Source organism: Sorex fumeus, unplaced genomic scaffold, assembly GCF_029834395.1.
Source record: "Sorex fumeus unplaced genomic scaffold, SorFum_2.1 ptg000007l, whole genome shotgun sequence".
NCBI classification, from domain to species: domain Eukaryota; kingdom Metazoa; phylum Chordata; class Mammalia; order Eulipotyphla; family Soricidae; genus Sorex; species Sorex fumeus.
The window spans coordinates 47,274,494-47,296,515 of record NW_026606064.1 but is presented as its reverse complement, the minus strand read 5'-3'; the positions used below and the strand labels follow the sequence as shown (position 1 = coordinate 47,296,515).

Here is a 22,022-nt window from a genome sequence, read left to right as displayed (position 1 = left end):
GTGGCCATCGTGTTTGGTCTGTAGACTTACTTTCAGCACGCATCTCGCATCCTGAACGAATCCTCCAAACACCCTTTACTTGGTGTTCCCTTCTTTATCTGATCTGCCTTTTCCCTTAGCATGTGCTGCCCGCTGGAGCAGACCTCCTGGTACTTATCTCAAACTATTCTTGGGTTTTCCTCTCCCATTCTGTTACTTTGTATTCCCCAGATAAGTGTAGTCTTTCTATGTCTGTCCCTCTCTTTCTGGCTCATTTCACTTAACATGATACTTTCCATGTAGAACCACTTATGACTTCATCTTTTCTAACAGCTGCATAGTATTCATTGTGTAGATGTACCAAAGTTTCTTTAACCAGTCATCTGTTCTCGGGCACTTAGGTTTTTTCCAAATTTTGGCTATTGTGAACAGTGCAGCAATGAACATAGAAGTGTAGATGTCATTTTGACTGTACTTTTTTTTGCCTCTCTGGGATATATTCCCAGGAGTGGTATTGCTGGGTCAAATGGGAGCTGAGTTTCTAATTTTTTGAGGATCATACTGTTTTCCAAATGGGCTGAACCAGTTGGCATTCCCACCAGCAGTGAAGGAGGCTCCCTTTCCACATCCACGCCAGCACCGGTTGTTTTTGTTCTTTTGGATGTGGGCCAGTCTCTGTGGTGTGAGATGATATCTTGTTGTTTTGATCTGCATCTCCCTGATGATTAGTGATGTAGAGCATTTTCTCATGCGCCTTTTTGCCATTCGGATTTCTTCTTTGAGAAAGTTTCTGTTCATAGAGCATTTCTTAAACCTTTGCTCATGACTTCTTTTCACCTAAGATTTTGTTTTGTTTTGTTTTTGTTTGTTTTTGGGCCACACTCAGCAGTGCTCAGGGATTATTCCTAGCTCAGCACTAGAAATCACTCCTGGTGGTGTTCCAAAGACCATATGGAATGCCAGGAATCAAACCCAGGCCAGCGGCATGCAAGGCAAGCACCTTAACTGCTGTGCTAGTGCTCCAGCCCCTCACCTGTTTATTAACTATCTGAGTTAATACAACTCAGGTAGTACGTAGATACATAACATAGGTACACAAAAATTTCTGATAACTAATCACAAGGAAACCTATTTTATAATTGAGTTCGTAAGGGTTTTGGAATAATTTTCCTGATTGTGCTGACAAAAAGTTCAGGCTGTGTTATTGCTCTGCCCTCAAATTGTTTACTTTTCTACAGGTGTTTGGCATATCATTTCTGAGAGAATTCTGTAAAATCAGAAACACATTTTATCAAGCTTTACTTTTAACTTTGTTTTTTTTGGGGGGGAAAGGATGTGAGTGTTGTGTGGTGGTATTTTCATTACTATTTTACTTGGCTGAAGAATTTATTGGATTATAGTACAAATACATCAGAATAATGATATCTTTTAAAAATTACTTTCAGTGGAACTATGCGAGACTTAACAGCACAAGTGACTAGTGGTCTTCTGCAGTTCCCAGAAGTTACTATTCAGGCCCTTGGAGAAGATGAAGTAACATTAGAATCTGTGCTTCGTGGAAAATTTGCGACAGGTAAAGTAATATTGCTGAGAATTTTACTTGATTGAGTTGTAATATAAGAATAAGAATTTGTTACAGTTGCTTAACTATAAATTTAATAACATCTGCATATGATTAAGCATATTTTTTAATCTCAGGGTTATAGTTCATTTTAATAATTAGCTTTTATATTTTTGTTGTTTTGGGACCACTCCTGGTTATGTACAGAGTTTAGTTCTGGCTCTGATAGACTCAGGCAGGGAGGGTTACTCAGGGAACCTTATGTGGTTGTTGGGGGCTCGAATCTGGGTCAGCTGTGTACAAGGCAAGCATCCTGCATGCTATACTATCTCTCTGACCCTGTAGTTTTTATTATTAACTATGCCATATTTTATATCTTTCAACATTTAAGTATCTACATTTGAAAAGTAGAGTTAATGTACAGCTCTTTTTTCTTTATAATGAGTAAGTTTTGTTGGTGATGGTTTTATAAATAGAAAATCTGATTGATCGTAGTGTCCTTGGGTGATATAATTTAGGAAGTCTTATTTCTTAATTTCATTAATTTGAACATGGTTTTAATATATGCTTCAGGTTATATAATAGTTATATAATATAGCATATATTACATAACACAGCATATATATAGTATAACATACTATATCAAAGAAGTTCTTAAATTATGTATATCAGTCTAATAGAAATCTTTTCTGAAAATGAGTTTGGAAAATGAGCTGTTCTTTGTAGTAGTAAGACAGTAAAGCATGTGTGTTAGTCATTTAGGTATTTACATTGCTATTCTCTTAAATATTAGAAGTGGTAACTGCATCTAGACATGTAGCAATTTCTCATTTGAAAGTATTTCTAAGACTATTCTAAGTACCTGAGAATCAATTATTCAGGTAGCAGATGCAAAAATAAGCTTTTGGGAAGTGGGGTGTGAGCCATAGCTGGCAGTGCTCACAATTCACTCCTGGCTCTGAACTCAGGTATCAGTCTTGGTGGGCTCGGAGGACCATATGGGGCCCAGTGATCAAACCCTGGATCGGCCATATGCAAGGCAAATGCCCTGCCTGCTATATTAACATCCTGATCCCTTAAAAACAAAGTTCGAACTTGTGTATTCTGAAGCTCTGTGTATGATGCTATTTCCTTAAACAGTATAATTTCCCTCAGTTGTAAGTTCTTAAATTTTTTTTTTTGAATATCTGTGAGATAGAATATTACAAAGCTGTTCATGATTGGGTTTCAGTCATCCAGTAATCCAACACCTATCCGTCCACCAGTGTACATTTCCTACCACCAATGTCCCTCATTTCCTTCTGCCATTTCCCAACACCGCCCCACTATCCCGTCCCAGCCTGCCTCTATTGCGGGCACTTTTCTTCTTTTTCTCCTTTTGTGCATTATGGTTTACAATATAGATCTTAGTTGTAATTCTTTTATATCTACTTGGATAAATGATAGCACTGTAGCACTGTTGTCCTCCCATTGTCATCGATTTGCTCGAACGGGCACCAGTAACGTCTCCATTGTGAGACTTTTTGTTACTGTTTTTGGTATATCGAGTACACCCTGGGGAGCTTACCAGGCTCTGCCATAGAAGTGGGATACTCTTCAGCTCACCAGACTTTCTAAGAGGGATGGAGGAATCGAACCCGGGTTGGCCATGTGCAAGGCAAACACTCTGTCCACTGTGCTATCATTCCAGCCCTTGGATAAATGATAGACATCATAATTGTCTTTTAAGTCTTATTTAAAGAAATTCACTTAGACAAATATGAGGGGAGAGATAAGTGTTCAAGAGAGAATATGGGAGCTAGAGAGATAGTACAAATAGATGGTGTTTGCCTTGCATATGGCTGGCTCTGATTCAATCCCCAGCATTGCATATGGTCCTCTGAGCATTGCCAAGAGTGCCCTGAACACAGAGCCAGGAGTGAGGTATGAGCATAGCATAGCTTGGTGTGTCCCACTCTCCACTACTCCCTACCCCCCCACCCCCCCAAAAAAAAAGGAGAGGAAAGAACAAAGATTTCTCCAGAGGAGGAAAACACATCTCAAATTTTTTTTTGCTTTTGCTTTTTTGGGTCACACCCGGCGATGCTCAGGGGTTACTCCTGGCTCGTGCACTCAGGAATTACTCCTGGCAGTGCTCGGGGGACCATTTGGGATGCTGGGAATCGAACCTGGGTCGGCCATGTTGGCTGTGAGCAAGGCATACGCCCTACCTGCTGTGCTGTCACTCCAGCCCTAACACATCTCACATTTTAACTATCAAGGTAGTGACTTTTTTTCCACTAAGTAACCACTATTTGTTCAGCTGCTCAAATGAAATTCCAGGTCTATTTTGTTCTTGATTATTTTGTCTATAGTATTCTCCAAAAAGAACATTCTTTTAGACTCTTTTTTGAATCATTCCCAGGGATGCTCAGGGGTTACTCCTGACTCTGTACTCAGAAACTACTCTTGGCAGTGCTTGGGAAACCATACAGGATCCTGGGATCAAACCTGGGTTAGCTGCATGAAAGGCAAATGCTCTGGCTCCTAGTTCTGATTCAGTGTGAATCTCTAGGTAGTTCACTTCTCTGCTAATGAAGACCAACCAAGTCTAGGGTATCCTCTCCCTACGTAGTCTCTCTGCTCCCCTTATTGTTTAACCCTATTTAACAAGTAGAGTAACAGTGAATAGCATCAATTAGATAGTCACTTTCCTGCTTAAGACATCCCCGCTTAAGCAGCTTTGCATTGCAAGCACATTAAAATCCAAACACCACAAGTAAAGGGATTAAAACGGGGTGTTTGTTAATACTATTATGTTATTTCTTATTGGTTGGAACTCAATTGAGCAGCTGTAATGCCTAGATTAACTCTCAAGGTATAAAGTGAAAAATAGAAGTTTGGGGACCAGAGTGATTATTAACAGTGAGTAGAAGCTCTCTTGCACATGACTGACCCAGAGGAACATTTCTGGCTCTTTTGTAGCTCTATGGCTTTGGATAAGTTAACTATACAAAGGTATTGTGGTTTTCTAAGGAAGTGGTGCTCAAGGGATCATGCTCAGTGCCAGATTCAAACCAGGTTCAGCCACATAAAAGGCAAACACCTTCCCTGTGTATTGTCGTTCCAGCCCTGAGAAACTACTATATTTAAGCACCTGGCATGGTACATTTACCAAATGGCTTTATCATTATGTTTTCATTTGGTTTGGTTTTTGGCCACACCCAGCTGTTCTCAAGGATTACTTCTGATGGTGCTAGGGGTACAATATGGGGTCCCAGGTATTAAGTTGCATCAGCCCTGCAGTGCAAGTGCCTTACCTGCTGTTACTGTCTCTCTGATCTCTGCTTTATTATTTTTTGGCCGGAGAAGTCACACTCTACAGTCCCCTGGAGCTCTACTCAGCTGTGCTTGAGTGTGACTCCTAGTCATGCTCAGAAGATCATGTGGTGCCTGGCCTTCCTGTATGCAAAGCATACCATTATCTCCTTGAGTTATCTCCAGCTAATTCTATTATTGCAGTAGTCATTGTCAGTTTAATTTTACTAATTTGAAGACTTCTATTCTATACATGCTTAGATTTCAATTTGGGATATTTTGTTTAAATAAGCTATATGTAAAAAAATTTTTTTTGGTAGTGTACAAAATATTAAAATAAGAAACTTTTTTGTTTTTTCTTCTAGGGAAAAATGGAATTGCTTGCTTGTCTTGCGGTCCACAACTTGAAGTAGTAAACTCTTTAACAGGACAACGGTTATCTGCATATAGATTCAGTGGAGTGAATGAACAGCCTCCTGTTATTCTAGCTGTGAAAGAATTCTTTTGGCAGAAGAGAGCTGGTTTGCTGATTGGATTAGAAGACATAGAAGGGAGTATTCTCTGTCTTTATGACCTTGGTATATCAAGAGTGGTAAAAGCAGTTGTCCTTCCTGGAAGGGTAGGTACTGTTTAAGATAAGGGGGTATTCTACTTAAAAATTCCACCTTTTATTGTTTGTTTACACAGGTGGGTCCGGTCACTTTCTGAAAAATTTACTTAGATATGTTACTGGGCCCGCAAATCGATGAACCATGGGAGGACAGTGATACAGTGATACATTTATGCATTTATAGTTTACATTTATGAGACTGTTAATTAAAAATTTTAAAGTAAAAAATGTTAGACATACTGTCAAAGGAACAAAGTTTGTAATTTAACTTTGCAAAGTAAAGATAGGACATTTAGTGTTCTAATATTCCCTTTTTTTGTTTTTTTGTTTTTTCCTGCTTTTTGGGTCACACCCAGCGATGCTTAGGGGTTACTCCTGGCTCTGCCCTCAGGAATTACTCCTGGTGGTGCGTGGGGGAACGTATGGGATGCCAGGGATTGAACTCGGGTCAGCCACATGTAAGGCAAATGCCCTACCTGCTGTACTATTGCTCCAACCCTCCCTATATTGTTTTGTGGACATACACAGACCTCCTGCATGCAGTATATGTATACTAGTCTTTTGAGATACCTCTTTGTCTCACACATATATATATATATGCATGTATGTATATACATATACTCTGTGTGTGTGTGTGTGTGTGTGTGTGTGTGTGTGTGTGTGTGTGTACAAGCTTTTTTGGTTTTGTTTTTGGGCCATACCTGGTGGTGTTCAGGGATTACTCCTGGCCTTGAGGTCAGGTATCACTACTGGTGTGGGGAATCAAGGGACCATATGGGGTGCCTGGGATCTAAAATAGATTTGGCAGAACCCAGATCAGCCACGTTCTAAGCAAGCGCCCTACCTGCAGTACTATTTCTCTGGTCCTCTAATATTTTTTGTTTGTTTTTTTGGGCCCCATCAGTGGTACTCAGGGCTTAAGTTCCTGTTGGGCCTTGGGGGATCATATGTAGTGCCAAGAGTCCAATCCATGTGCAAGCAAGCACTCCTCCCCACTGCTGTACTATTGCTCTAGCTCCCTAATACTCTTTTATACTAAATATATGAGTTTAATTGTTTTGCTTTTGGTGGTCCCTGGGGTTGAGCTCAGAACCTCAAACATGCAATACATGCACTCTTACACTGATCCCTGTACTAGCCCCTTTTCAGTTTATTCTTATGGTGCTGAAAGTTTGTAAAAATAACTGTGTTAGAATAATGTTCTTTTCCTTTTTTTGTTTTTTCTCTTTTGAGAAAAAGAGACTATGCTCTTTTGTCTGCTTGGAAAAGATATCCTGTTTAAGATTCGAATAATGGGCTGGAGAGATAGCACAGATGGTAGGGCGTTTGCCTTGCACGTGGCTGACCTGGGTTCAATTCCCAGCATCCCATATGATCCCCTGAGCACCGCCAGGAGTGACTCCTGAGTGTAGAGCCAGGATTAACCCCTGTGCATCGCCGGGTGTGACCCAAAAAGCAAAGCAAAAAAAAAAAAAATCGAATAATGTAATTAATGAAATCTCTTTAATTTATCTTAATATGCCTTTGCCCTTTTTTTGAATATCAGCTTATCTAATAGTAATTATACTTGGGCTTTGATATTGGCTATTTTCTTTTATATATGTTAAGAAAAAATACTTAAAATTACACAAATAGAAAACTATGAAGGCCTTTTTATATGACATTCAGAAATGTGTGCATGCTGTATGTAATGTATATGATCAGAGCATCAAATTTATAAATTTAAAGGGCACCTAAATGACAAAATAATTGAGAAAATTGGCCCAGTGAAATAATGGGGATCTAAAGTCATTTATAATCTGGTATCTTATGCAATGATCCCATTTGAATTTGGCTTTTTGTGATTTCCGTTTCCTGAAGTCAACCATAGGTTGATATTTTGAGAGAGATCACAAAGCTTATTGTAGTATATTGTTAAAATCGTTCTGTTTTAAAATTATTAATCTCTTATTGTAACTATTTTAGCCTATTTGTTTATAAATTGTCTTTATCATTGGTATGTATGTATAGGGAAAAAGTATGTGGAAGAATCATACTGTGGGGTTTCAGGCATCTGCTGCATTATTTTATATCCTGAGGGCTAGGGAAGAACTATTATATATATGCTATACTTGCTTGTATGTTTTTTGTTTGTTTGTTTTTGTCAGTATTGGGGGCCGAACCCAGAGCTTTACACACGCAAAGCATTTGGTTTATGACTTAACCACAGCCCCAGACCTACTGGGATAATTTTAAGAAATTTGTTCAGCAGTAAATTGCTTCAGCAGTTTATTGAGTACTACAAATCAAGCAGACTTCGGGATTAAATAAACATTTTAAATTTAAAAAGTTTTTAGTGGGAAAGGACATTACAGCACAAGTATAATAAATACTGTGATAAATTTAATTACTTGGAATTTATAGTTTCTACGCAGGAAGAGCAAGTAAAATGTTAACAGTATATGAAACTTTAGGGAAACAGAATGATTTACTCAGAATGACTGGGGAAAAGAGAAGTGGCAAAGAAATGGTGAGGATATGACTCCGTGTTTAGGACCTCTTAAAGTCTATGGTGAAGTTTTTTTTTTTTTTTTAATTAGTGAGACACCATGAGGTACAGTTGTAGATTTACCACTTTTGTGCTTGGGTTTCAATTATACAATGATCAAATACCCATCCCTCCACCAGTGCCCATTTCCCACCACCATGGATCCCAGTATTCCTCCCACCCCCCACCCCCCATACCCCCACCCCACCCTGCCTCTGTGACAGGGCATAGGGTGAAGTCATTTTTTTTAAAATCAGGAAGAACTTCATGTGAAGAGGATTGGACAGATTTAAAATTCATTCTGGTGGAAACATGGTTAAGACCTTGTTTGGTCATTTACATAAGTCATTGAGCAGAAACATAAAATAAAAGTGCCTGATTACTCAGTTGAGTGGATGGGTGCAATCCACATGGAAAAGAAAATGTTGGGGCCGGAGTGATAGTACAGTGGTAGGGCGTGTGCCTTGCATGCAGCCAGCCTGGGTTTGATTCCTGACTTCCATGTGGTCCTCCAAGCACTGCCAGGAATAATTCCTGAGTGCAGAGTCAGGAGTGATCCTTGAGCATTGCTGAATGTTGACCCAAAAAGACTTCCTCCCCACTCCCAAAAATGGAGAAAATGGAGAAAAAAATCTAATATTAATAAGGTAAACATTATACATTATTTCATATAATACTAATATGAAGAATGCATTCAGGAACATTTAGTATCCCTTGAGGGAATTAAAGAAATAGGTTTTAATAATAAGGTTTAATAATGCATAGATATTATTGCCATAATTTGAAAGAGAAGGCATTCATGAAGTTACTGCTGTCAAAATTACAAACTCTATGGAAATGTTTTTATTAAAATACAATACCCAGCCCTTTTGTCTATAAAATTAGAATATAGTCTGAAATTAACTTGACTTTTTTTTCTTTTTGTGTCATACCCAGCGATGCTCAGGGGTTACTCCTGGCTCTGCACTCAGGAATTACTCCTGGCAGTGCTCAAGGGATCATATGGAACACCGGGGATCAAACCCGGGTCAAACCCGGATCGGCCGTGTGCAAAGCAAGTGCCCTACCCGTTGTGCTATCACTTCAGCACTAACTTGACTTTTTATTTATTTATTTATTTATTTTTGCTTTTTGGGTCACACCCGGCCATGCTCAGGGGTTACTCCTGGCTCATGCACTCAGGAATCACCCCTGGCAGTGCTCGGGGGACCATATGGGATGCTGGGAATCGAACCTGGGTCGGCCATCTTGACTGCGTGCAAGGCAAACTCCCTACCCGCTGTACTATCGCTCCAGCCCCATAGTTAATCTTTAAAGTGAAAATGTAAATGTGAGTCATATTTTATGCTTTTGTGTCTTGAATAACTTGCTGAATAAACATTCCAATATTTAGGATGTTTAATCAAAAAAAATATGATGATGCAGAAGACTCAAGTTCAATCTCCTGTATCACCTGGTCCCTGTGATCTGCCAGGAGTGAACTCGAAGACCAGAGTTGGGAGTATAGCCCCTGAGAACTGCATGCTGTGACAGCACCCACCATCCTCTAGCCCAATAAGTAAAACTAAATGGTTGCATATACATATGAAAACTTTTGTGACCATTTAAAGGAACTAATGGTAATAGTAATCTTTCAGTAACCATTATTATCCCAGTTGCATTTTTTATATATTGAAAATATTGAATATTTCAGTGTAAATAAAATTTACAGGTATCAAACACAGATACATGATTCTGTATTAGAAAACATTTTAGTCATGACTTATTTTAACTACAAAATGTATTTTTAGTTGTATTATCTCCGTTTTTAGAAGAAAAACAAATATTATCTGCTTTATAGGTAACAGCTATAGAACCTATAATTAACCATGGAGGAGCCAGCGCAAGCACTCAGCATTTACATCCAAGTTTACGATGGCTATTTGGTGTGGCTGCTGTGGTAACTGATGTTGGACAGATCCTTCTTATTGACCTGTGTTTGGATGACTTACCATGCAGTCAGACTGAAATAGATGCGTCAGGTAATTAGTCATGATAAGTTTGAAACCCAAAATTAAGCACTTGAGTATTGTGATGCAATGGATTGCTTTTTAGTAGAGTGGTATTTTTATGCAGAAACTTTAAAAACTTTTATCATTTGGAACTTCTGTCTTTTTTATTTGGCACTGTGCCTTTTGTGTATGTGTGTATGAGGATGTGTGTGTGTGTGTGAGAGTGTCTTCTCAAGCAAGTGCTCAGGAGGCCCACAAGTTCCTGAGGGCTCCTCTTCGTGAATCTTGGTCAACTGTACCGGCGATTCAGTGTGAAGGTCTAAGGATGCAGGTTGTAGTGCTGCTTGGACTTTGGGTTGTTGGGGTTTACATGGATCATTAGGCAATACTCAGAAACCTCCAGGGCTGACCCAGGTAAATATTCAGTGACTATGTGATGTCTGGGATTAAACAGGTCAGCAGCATTCAAGCCAAGCTTCTCTAACCCCCTTCCTGTCTTAATTGTCTCATTGTACTGCTGTGGCTACTTTTTGGATGAATCATTCTGTTATGTTCAGATGGTTAAGTAGGTTTGGAAAGAAGTATATTAATTTGTGGTTTTCGGATACAGTTGAGTAGTATCTTTCATTAAATGAATGCTACAAGAATAATGGTTGGCCATCTTTGAAGCCGTAAGCATAAGAGAAAGAACACATGGAGCGTGCGGGATCCCGGAGGAAAAAAAAAAAAAAGAAAAAACAGGTTCCAAAAAGAGCCAAGTTCACCCGCAAGTTCCAGATGGAGTAGGCGCCGCATCTCGCCTCCCCCAGATGGAACCCCGGTGACCAGAAGCCTCTACAAACACAGCTCGAGTATGCGGGAACGAGGACTTTTTCTCAAAACCGCGCGGCCGCTTACGCGGCCGCGCGACATCTCTCTATATACAAAGTGATCAATGAGAAGTAAACCACCCAATCTTTCTCCCTGAAAGTCAGAGTTAAGTTTGGAGCACGGCCACAGCCCCAGAAACACAAGGACTTAATGCAGAACCCAGCAGCTTAGAGCAGAAAAGTGAAAGGACTATGCGTTAATCCAGGCCATCAAGTCTGCCGGAGGGGAAAGGGTGTTGCCCCATTCGCCCTCTCTTTTCTGGAAAGAAGGATGGCGGCCGCATGGGAGCCGTGTGGACAGCAGGTATGAGCCGGGGGTGTGGGGGCGACTAAAACCTCATGGGAAGGGGGGCGTTCCGGTCCGTCCTTCATGCCCTACCGAGGTCACCAGTTGCCCCCCACGAGCGGCTCTCCAGCACGGCCACAGCCCCAGAAGCACAAGGGCTTAATGCAGAACCCAGCAGCTTGGAGCAGAAAAGTGAAAGGACTATGCGTTAATCCAGGCAATCATTTCTGCCCAGAGGGGAAAGGGTGTTGCTCCCTTCCGCCCTCCTCCCTCTGGAAAGAAAGATGGCGGCCACATGGGAGCCTTGTGGACAGCAGGTATGAGCCGGGGGTGTGGGGGCGACTAAAACCTCATGGGAAGGGGGGCGTTCCGGTCCGTCCTTCACGCCCTACCGAGGTCACCAGTCACCCCCCACGAGCGGCTCTCCAGCACAGCCACGGCCCCAGAAGCACAAGGACTTAATGCAGAACCCAGCAGCTTGGAGCAGAAAAGTGAACGGACTATGCATTGATCCAGGCCATCAAGTCTGCCGGAGGGGAAAGGGTGTTGCCCCATTCGCCCTCTCCTCTCTGGAAAGAAAGATGGCGGCCACATGGGAGCCTTGTGGACAGCAGGTATGAGCCGGGGGAGTGGGGACGACTAAAACCTCATGGGTCGGGGGGCGTTCCGGTCCGTCCTTCACGCCCTACCGAGGTCACCAGTTGCCCCCCACGAGCGGCTCTCCAGCACGGCCATGGCCCCAGAAGCACAAGGACTTAATGCAGAACCCAGCAGCTTGGAGCAGAAAAGTGAATGGACTATGCATTGATCCAGCCCATCAAGTCTGCCGGAGGGGAAAGGGTGTTGCCCCATTCGCCCTCTCCTCTCTGGAAAGAAAGATGGCGGCCACATGGGAGCCTTGTGGACAGCAGGTATGAGCCGGGAGTGTGGGGGCGACTAAAACCTCATGGGAAGGGGGGCGTTTCGCTCCGCCCTTCATGCCCTACCGAGGCCACCAGTTGCCCCCCACGAGCGGCTCTCCAGCACGGCCACGACTCCAGAACACAGAAACCAATTTCTTAACTATCTGACTTTCAGTAGAAATACTTCCAGGGTCAATAAGTAAAATAGCAGAAATCCAAAACCAACATTTAATTCTTGAACCCAGCTGGAGAAAGCAAATCACTTCACAATGCTTTTTCAGCATGTCTGATTTGGGGGGGGGGGGTAAACTCTAAATAATAGTGGTGAATCTTTTATTGAAACAATCTAATCAAAGCGGATAGAGTGTTAACTAGAATTCATCTGCCTCACAGGGACGGGGAGGGGTGGGGGGTGGGGTTTTATTGGGGTTCTTCATGGGAAAAAATAAGTATTGGTAAAGGGAAATGTGTTTGATATTTGCATGACTGAGACATAAACCTGAAAGCTTTGTAACCTTTCCCACAGTGATTCAATAAATAAATAAAAAAAAAAAAAAAAAAAAAAGAATAATGGTTAAAAAAAACTTTTTTGGAAGTGGTCAGGCTCTTGGGCTACATTGTATGGTGCTCAAAGCTTACTCCTGGCTCTGTGCTCAGGGGTCACTCCTGGAAGCAGTGCTCAGGGGACTTTACAGGGTGCTGAGAAATGGCACCTTGCTCATCTGTGTACAAGGCAAGGGCCTTACCAGCTGTACTATCTCTCTGGCCCCACTAATGGTTAAAATTTCAACTATTCATATCAATATAAAATTACTATTCATTTAGAACCTAATAGTGGTTTGTTGTTTTTTGGCCACACCCTCCTTGCTCAGGGCTTACTTTTGGCTCTGCACTCTTGTGGTGGAGTTTAGGAGACCCTGGTCAACCATGTGCAAAGAAAGTGCCCTGCTCACTGTACTATCTGCTTCTAGCAGTGGTTGGTGGTTTTTTCTGGACACACTGTTTAGGTTCCTAGGGTTAGCCTAAGAAACTAATTTTATAGGTTAAAAAAGAAAGAATAAATTGAGGGATTTAATAGAGACAGTTATTGAAAGTTTTTTTTGGAGGACTCAAGATTCGTGCCTAATCTGGAGGTAGGTGTTTAGTGGCTATTACTTATTCTCACAAAGAGCTCACTCCTAGAGTTCCTCAGAAGATTAAATGTAGTGCCAGGGATAGAACTGGTGTGGGCAGCTTGCAAGCCAAGGGCCTTAGCTTTTGTATTATCTCTGTGGTCCAGTAATTGAAAGTCTTTACTCACAAAAATAGCATCCAAAAATTTTATAAGGAAAGCCTCTGGATTGTGATCAGGACAATCATATTTATGAGAGGTATGAATATGAAACCATTATGTTTTGGGGTTTTTTTAGGGGGCATGAGGATACTTCCTGCGCTGCTCAGGGCTTTTTTATTCCTGGCTCTGTTCTCAAGGATCACTTCTGGCAGGCTCAGGGCACCATATGGAGTGCCAGGAGTTAAACCGGGGTTAGTTGCACTCAAGGCAAGCAGCCTACAGGCTGTATTCTCTTCATTTCCTAAAACCATTATGCTTTATAATATCAAAAAAATTGGGCTTTAGGTATAATGCAACTTTTTAAATGTGTGTACAAAAGTAATTTTTAAGCTTTTTTTTAATTTACTGAAATATACAACTATAGAAAATAAAATTTCTAATTTCAAGTTTTGCAACTTATATACCAGTAGACACCAGCACATCTTATTCTCTTGAACTACTGCAGTATTACATAGTATAAACTTAGCCAAACTTATTCATTTACTTTTTTTTTTTTTTTTTTTTTTGGCCGCACCTATTGATGTACAGAGTTTGCTTCGGCTCCTTGCTCAGGGACCACTCCTAAAGGGCTGTAAGGGGGATTCTGCAATCTGGGCATAAAAGCCTGGTCAGCAGTGTGCAAGGCAAGCACCCTACTCACTGTACTATAGCTCTGGCTTTTCATTTACTATTCTTTTAGAAAAAGAATCGAAGCTGAAGCGATAAGGAAAATAACAGCTCAGGGTTAGTGTGTTACAGATTTTTTTCCCTTATAACATTTAACATTGAAGGAATCTACCCTGGCAAAACAGTTACTAATATTTTTGGTTTGATTTTGTTTGTTTTTGGGCCACACTTTGAGGTACTCAGGGTTGATTCTTTGCTCTGTGCTCAGGGATCACCACGTGTGGACTCAAGGGCCCAAATGAAATGCTAGGGATTGAACCCATGTTGGCTGCTTACAAGGCTAGCACGCTACCCATTGTGCTCTAGATGCTGATTTGAGATTTTTTAATTAAAGATTTCAGTGTATTCAAATAGAACATAGGAGTTTTATGTACTCATTACCTGAATTCAAGTCGTTTTTTAGATTTTACCATATGTGCATCTGTTTTCTTCATTTTCCTTTCCTCTCCTTAGTCACCTCAATATTAATTCCAAACAAATAATAGTTATTTTTTTACATCATCACTATCATTCTTCACATAATGATTCTTTGGCTTCATAGCTAGTCCATAATCATATTGCTGATTTATAAAATACTTTTTTTTTGTGGATTAGTTGGGTTGTGATCCAGTCAGGGTCCACACATTTGACAGTTGTATTTCATATATCCTTGAAAATCAGTCTTTTAAAGTTTCCCCTCATTTGTTTTTAGTTCCGCTAACTAGAAAAACCATTGAGTAGAAAGCACCAAATTGGGAACCGGAGTGGGTAGGATCCTTGAAATCCCACATGGTCCCCTGAGCCCGCCATGAGTGATCCCTGAGTGCATAGCTAGGACTAATCCCTGAGCACTGATGAGGTGGCCCAAAAACAAATTTTAAAAAATAATCGGGTTTTGTAATCTCTGTATCTTCTCATATCAATTTTATATTTTCGTAAATTAACATTTCTGATTAGGTTTGTGTTTAACATTTGTTAAGGACACTTTAGAAATGCTGAATACTTCATAGTGTATCACAGCAAGAGACACTTGGTGTCTCGGTTCATATTTGAGTGATAGATGGTTTCAGATAATGCAGTGAATCCTTTTTATGTATTTTTGATTTTTATGCCCTACCCACGGGTGCTCAGAGCTGGTTGTATGCTCAGGGATTACTCAGTGCTCGGGGGACCATATGGGATGTCAGGGATTGAACCTGGGATAGCAGCATTCAAGGCAAGTACCTTTCCCAACGTACTATCTCTCCAGCCCCTAATATTTTAATTTTTTAATATTCATTTTCTGGTTTAGTTGCTATATCACAATGTTCAGAGATACCATTATGTACCAGGAAAAGAAGTCTAGCCCTCTATGCAAAGCATGTATTTCAGTCATCCGGTCTTTTGAATTATTTGTTCATTATAAAACAAATTTCCCATTAAGGACTGAGGGACTGAGATATAATGATAGAAATCTTATTTTTTTAGTCTCTTCAGAATGACTTAATATTTTATTTTTCTCATTTAGTCGGTCTATTTGCTTGCTCCAAATAAAATATAGTTAGTGCAGGAAAAAAAAAAAAACAAAGGAAATCATCACTATTTCTTTAAGTCATGAGTCGGCAGTGTCCATTCCCTGCCTCCAGGCCATGTAAGGCCCATGAAGCAATGTTGTCTGACTTGGGTCATGATGGGATAGACACTGATGCTTTTTGTAGTACCCATAGTCTTTTTTTTTTTTTTTAACAGTTATAGACTTATAAATTTTTGTGCTTGGATTTCAGTTATACAATAATCAAGTACCCATCCCTCCACCAGTGCCCATCTTCCACCACCATGGGTCCCAGCATCCCCCCCACCCCCCATCCCCCCCACCCTAGTACCCATAGTCTTTTGCCTAGTGTTGTGTGACCTGTAAATGATAATATCCAAGTTGACAGAAAACAAAAGTTTCCCACCACTGGTTTGAGTACTAAGTTTCAGAGTAAGAATTTGGTACCTTATGGTTCAATAAGGTCTTTTGGTAAGGATGGCAGGAACTCAGGTTTTCCTACCAAATTTATTTATTCATTCATTTTCATTATTGTATTTTTGATGCTCACATATTTTTATTTTGCTGTTGGGAATTCCTTTTTGTAGTCTGAAACATCCACCCCTCAAAGCTTTGATACATTCCTAGATTTTGGACATAAGATATGGTAGGCCATATATTTTTTCAGTCCAGACCTAGAATTAGCCGTTTCGTCAAGGAAAGTTCTAATTAGATCAGTTATAAATTTGAATCAGAATCCTGACCTTAATTTTTTTTAAAGAAATATTTGTTAATATGAAATTTAAAAGTACAGATGTGAGGGGTTGGAGAGATAGTATAGTGGGTAAGGAACTTACTTTGCATATGGTTGACACAGGTTTGCTCCCTGGTATCCCATATAGTACCCTGAGCATTGCCAGGATGTGACTCCTAAGTGCAGAGCCAGGAGTACACCCTGAACCTTGCCTGGTGTTGCGCAAAAACAAAATATATGTATGTATGTATGTATTTTGAAAAATACAGCATATAAATATTGATGTTTATTTTATAGTTCAGCATGCTTTGTTGTTTATTTTAATTGGCCGTAATATTGACTTATATAATGGGTGACAGTTTTGGTTTTAATGCTACTTATAATTTGTTAATTTGGAGTTTTTTGTTTTGTCTTTTTAAGACCTTGAAGTTATGACTGGTATTCCAGCTGAAGTACCACACATAAGAGAAAGTGTGATGCAAGAGGGACGTCATCTGTGTTTCCAGTTAGTAAGCCCGTCAGGAACAGCCATTTCAACCCTTAGTTATATAAATAGGACAAATCAGCTGGTTGTAGGTTTTTCTGATGGCTACCTAGCTCTTTGGAATATGAAAAGCATGAAAAGAGAGTAAGTGTAACTTCTTGTTTATTGACTGTTTTCTTATTTTCTCTCTCTCTCTTTTTGTTTGCTTGTTGGCTGGTTGATTTGGGGCTTTGTTTTTTATTTTGGGACCACATCCAGTGGTTTTCAGAGGTTATTCCTAGAAGTGCTGTTTCCAGTTGGTGCCAGGGATGTACTATCTTCAGCATTGCAAGCATGCACATTAGTTCCACGGTCCCTTGATAATTGGAAAATTTTTTTCTAGCTATATCATATTTGATTTTTAGCATTTAAGAATTATATTTAGAAAATGCTGGAGCGATAAGACAGCAGTAGGGCATTTGCCTTGCACGCGGCCGACCCGGCCGACTTAAGTTCAATTCCTCCACCCATCCCGGAGAGCCCGGCAAGCTACTGAGAGTATCTTGCCCGCACGGCAAGCCTGGCAAGCTACTCGTGATGTATTCAGTACGCCAAACACAGTAACAACAAAGTCTCACAATGGAGACGTTACTGGACCCACTCAAACAAATCGATGAACAACGGGAGGACAGTGCAGTAGAATAGATGGTTTTGAGTAACTTACAAAATGACAACTTTCTATAATTAATTTTTTGGGGGGACATACCTCCATGGTGCTTGGATCAAACTGGGGTCAACTACATGCAAGTTAAGTGCCTTAGTCCCTGTCCTATCTCTCTATCCCCAATCATAGCTTGGTATAATAAAAAGAATAACAGGCTATGAATTTCAGTTGATTCAGTGTTTAGACATTTCCATTTTGTTTGCTGGTAAAACATAACTATGAAAATAACAGATTCTTTCAGAAGCACCTTTTAAGAATTTAAAAAAAAAAAACATGGAGGCCACACCTGGCGGCACTTACATATAACTCTTGGCTGTATGCTTAAGAATCACTATTGTTGGTGCTCGGTGTCTATCTGCAGTGCTGGGGATCAAACCTGGTTCAGATCCATGCAAAGCAAGCAGCCCTCTCATTGCACATATTTTCACTCTCAGAAGTACCTTTTTCAGAGTATATTTCTGTGGCCGGTGCCATGTGTCCCCCACCCCACCCCCAACTATATTTATTAAGTAGAAGTTTGATCCGGTTCTCTGTTGATATGAAAAAGCTTTTATTTCATTCCCTGAGATACTAGGGGACAAAGTGGTGCCAGTATTGAATCCAGAACTTCTATCATGCACTCTGGCCTGTTGAGCCTTCTCCCAAGCCCAACAGAATAAAAAAAAGTGACCAGAAGTGTAATTTTTTTCCTTTTTAATTTTTTGGGAGATGTGCTCAGTGCTTACTCCTGACTCTGCTCAGGAATCACTCCTGACAGTGCTCAGGGGATCTTAAACAGTTCCAGGGATGGAATTTGGGTTGGCCCTGTGCAAGGCAAGTGCCTCCGTACTTTACCCTTTCTTTTTAATTTAAATTTTATTTTTATTTTTATAAAGTAGTTAACAGTATTTATTACATTTAATATTTGAACACCAATCCCACCACCATTAACCTTTCTCAGAGGAGAGTGTGTGAAGATTGTTGTATTTCACCCAGGAGCCATGAAGCCTTAGTTTTAAGAGATTACTGATACATTGTTAAGGGTTGAGCCTTGTGTGTTTTTATATGTATTTGTAAAAATATATTTCCCTCTAAATTTCGTTGCCTTCTACTTTAATCCCCATCAAATGTGGTGTGCCACTCTTGGAGTATGAGTGGTATGAGGTATGAGATGTCATGTGGCTACATTTGTGGCCACACAGTCCAGGAATAGGTTTACTTGTGGTTGAGGCTTGGCCCCAATTTGTGCAGAGTGGCCATGAGCACGATGGCGGTTGAGTTCCAGTCGTTTTTGGCTGGATCCCTTGGGGCGAGGAGAGTCCTCACCTGCCCCACTCTGGGGTGCCTCAAATGAAACAGCATGGTGCAGGGTCTGAAGGCATGGTATGACAAGTCATTTTATATTCTCTTCTGAGAGGACAATCCCCACTCTAGCCTCTCCATTTTTTATGCTGTCAAAGAATTCCTCCTAGTATCATATTATATTCTCTTCTAGTATCTTTTTATATTCTCTTCTGAGAGGACAATCCCCACTCTAGCCTCTCCATTTTTTATGCTGTCAAAGAATTCCTCCTAGTATCATATTGATACATAAATACTAAAAATGTTGATAAATTAACCCATTATTGAAGGGGTATTTGTGTAAGTCCTTGGTGAGGAGGACAGCAAATAGAATAAGCCTTAAAGATTTTGGGGGGTCAGGCCACACTCAGCAGTGTTCACAGGGGCTATTAGTGTCTCAGTGCTCAGCAACAGTAGTATCTGCTGTAGTACTCCAGGGACTGTCTCTATCTGAAACTGAAATTAGTATTTTTTTAGATGATCAGCACACCCCGCAATACATTCCTAGCTCTGTGCTCTGACTTATGGCAGTGCTTCATGTACCATATATGGTGCTGGATATCAAACATATGTTGGGTGTGCAGGGCAAGTGCTTTACAATCCTTACTACCTCTCCAGAACCAGATGCTAGAATTGAAACTTGAATTGTATTGATGCCTTGGCCCTGTACTATTCTCCAGACCTGACAGATTTGTAACTGATGATGCCTGTTTGTTAGGTGGTTATTTTAATATTTTTTTACCTTTATGATCATTATTTCCATATCTTGTGAGCAGTTTTAGTAAAGTAATATTTATATTTAATGTTTTATAATATTATAATTATAAATTCATATAATTATAATATATAATAAATAAATTTTATATTATATAAATTATAAATATTTATATTATAAATATTATACATATAAATATATTTATAATATATAATATAAATATATTTATATTATAAGTATTTATATAAATATATAAATTAAATGGGTTTATGGTATTATATTTTATAGTAAATATTATAATGTTTTACAATATTTTATTTAATATTTTATAACATTTTAATATTTAATTTTTTTACCTTTATGATCATTTTTTCCATATCTTGTGGGCAGTTTTAGTAAAATAAAGTAAGCAAAATAAAATAAAGGCCCTCCCGTTGATCATTGATTTGCTCGAGCGGGCCCAGTAATGTCTCTATTGGAGACTTTGTTGTTACTGTGTTTGGCATATCGAATACATCATGGGGAGCTTGCCAGGCTCTGCCGTGCGGGCGAGATACTCTCGGTAGCTTGCCGGGCTCTCTGAGAGTGGTGGAGGAATCGAACTCGGGTCGGCCATGTTGACCGCGTGCAAGGCAAACGCCCTACCGCTGTGCTATCGCTCCATCCCAGCAGTTTTAAGTCAATAAATATTAAACATTATGCTCATTTAGTCTTGTGAAGAAATTGGTACCTACTTAGCCAGATTTTATTATTAAGTTTTATTACATTTAAAGTGATGGAATAAAGAAAATTACGAAGTCTTTTAAACTACACCCATTCATTCCTGTTGTATTTGATATTTATTCTTAGAGCATTGCAGTAGGTAAACATTGATTGTTCTTTTGCTTCCTCAAGAGTCAAGTTTTTTTTTTTCTGCAAAATGCTGGTGATGAGAAAATTGGTTATGCTGTTATTTCTAGTATGAATAACAATATATTCACTAGGTGAAATTTATTTCAATTCTCTGATGATAATTCTTTTGTTTTTATACTTTCATGTTCAAGGTACTGATTTATAATGCTATTAATGATGTTTTTCTGTGTATATAATTCCAACGCCATACCCATCACCAGTATACCCACCTCCCTTTCCTAAGTTTCCCAACACTTCTGCCTCCCAAGTGTACCTATTTTTACCTCTTACAGATACTACACACAGTTGGAAGGTGGGAGAGTACCCATATATGCTGTTACTTTTCAAGAACCTGAGAATGATCCTCGAAATTGCTGTTATTTGTGGGCTGTTCAGTCTACGCAAGATGGGTAAGTGTGGTACAGATTTTAATTGTATTCCCGGGAATTATTTGGTAATCTTTTTCCCTTGTTTGCCCTAATTTTGTTTCAAGTATATTTGAAAATTATAGTGAGAAAATTAGAATAATAAAACATCATTTCCAGTTTAGAACTGTATAGTATTGATAAATTTTCTTTTATTTTTCATTTTTGTGGTGCCAAGAATAAAAACCAGGATCTCAGGCTTGTGAGGCATTATCTCTGACCCACATTCCCTTCCTATAATTCTTTTTTTTGGGGGGGGGGGGAGCACGTGTAGTGGGAGGAGCACACCTAGCAGTGATCAGGGGTTACTCCTGGCTCTGTGTTCAGGGATTACTCCTGGCAGGGCTCAGGAGATCATATTGTCGGGGATTTAACCCGGGTTTGCCTTGTATAAGACAAGTAGCCTACCATTGCATTATCGCTCTGGAACCCAGTAATTTTTTTTTTTTATTGGTGTTTAGTTTTTTCTTTGGCCAATGAAACAATTTTATGTTTGTTTTATAAATGCTATTATTTTCGTAACTCAAAGTTCCCAGTACTTTATTTTGTGAATTCCCTCTTACCTTACATTGTAGGTCCTGCTTTGATTTGATTTTGGGTCTTTGCATCCCCACATTGAGTTTTTGTCGTAACTATGAATCAAGGAATAAATATTTTGATTCAGATATTGGAGAAAAATGAAAAGAAAAGTCAGATAGCTATAGGGATCTTTCTCTTCATTATTATTAAATGATTTATTTTCCATTTGTCAGGTTCATAAATGTTTCATAGATGTGAAATATTTTTTCAGCACTGGTATTTAGTAAACTCCTGATCTTTGATTAGTACCAAGTCCGTAGGTCATGTGTCACTAAGAATCTGCTAAAAAGCTATATTTTGATTTATGTGCATGTAATAAAGTGTTTTAAAGCAGGATTCCTGACATGTGTTCTGTGGGTTGACAAAGTCTATGAGAGACTGGGATATGTCTCAGTGGTAGCATGCACATGTGTGAGGCCCTAAATTTGAGTCCTAATAGTACAGGAAAAAAAATTTCTGAAAAGTTTGTGAGCTTTTATAAAATTTTTTAAGTTTTTATAAGATACGTGCTCACACATGTAAATAAAAGATATATATGTTATATACAGTCTACTTGTTTAAAGTCGGTACATAAACATCAGTAAATTAAGTACTCATTTGGTATGTGTATGTAAATCTTGTACTTACAAGATGTATGGATT

General features: G+C 39.5%; 1 protein-coding gene across 3 annotated transcripts in view; it reads left to right on the top strand.

The window, feature by feature from the left end:
- Positions 1–22,022, top strand: part of AHCTF1 (AT-hook containing transcription factor 1) — a 97,167-nt gene that overhangs the window by 14,556 nt on the left and 60,589 nt on the right. For all 3 annotated transcript variants that reach the window (XM_056130672.1, XM_056130680.1, XM_056130662.1), the window contains exons 2-6: positions 1,425–1,552; positions 5,203–5,456; positions 9,815–9,995; positions 16,685–16,892; positions 20,671–20,787. In XM_056130672.1, the coding sequence (XP_055986647.1) occupies positions 1,432–1,552; positions 5,203–5,456; positions 9,815–9,995; positions 16,685–16,892; positions 20,671–20,787 (881 nt within the window). In that variant the 5' untranslated portion in view covers positions 1,425–1,431. The remainder of the gene's footprint in view (positions 1–1,424; positions 1,553–5,202; positions 5,457–9,814; positions 9,996–16,684; positions 16,893–20,670; positions 20,788–22,022) is intronic.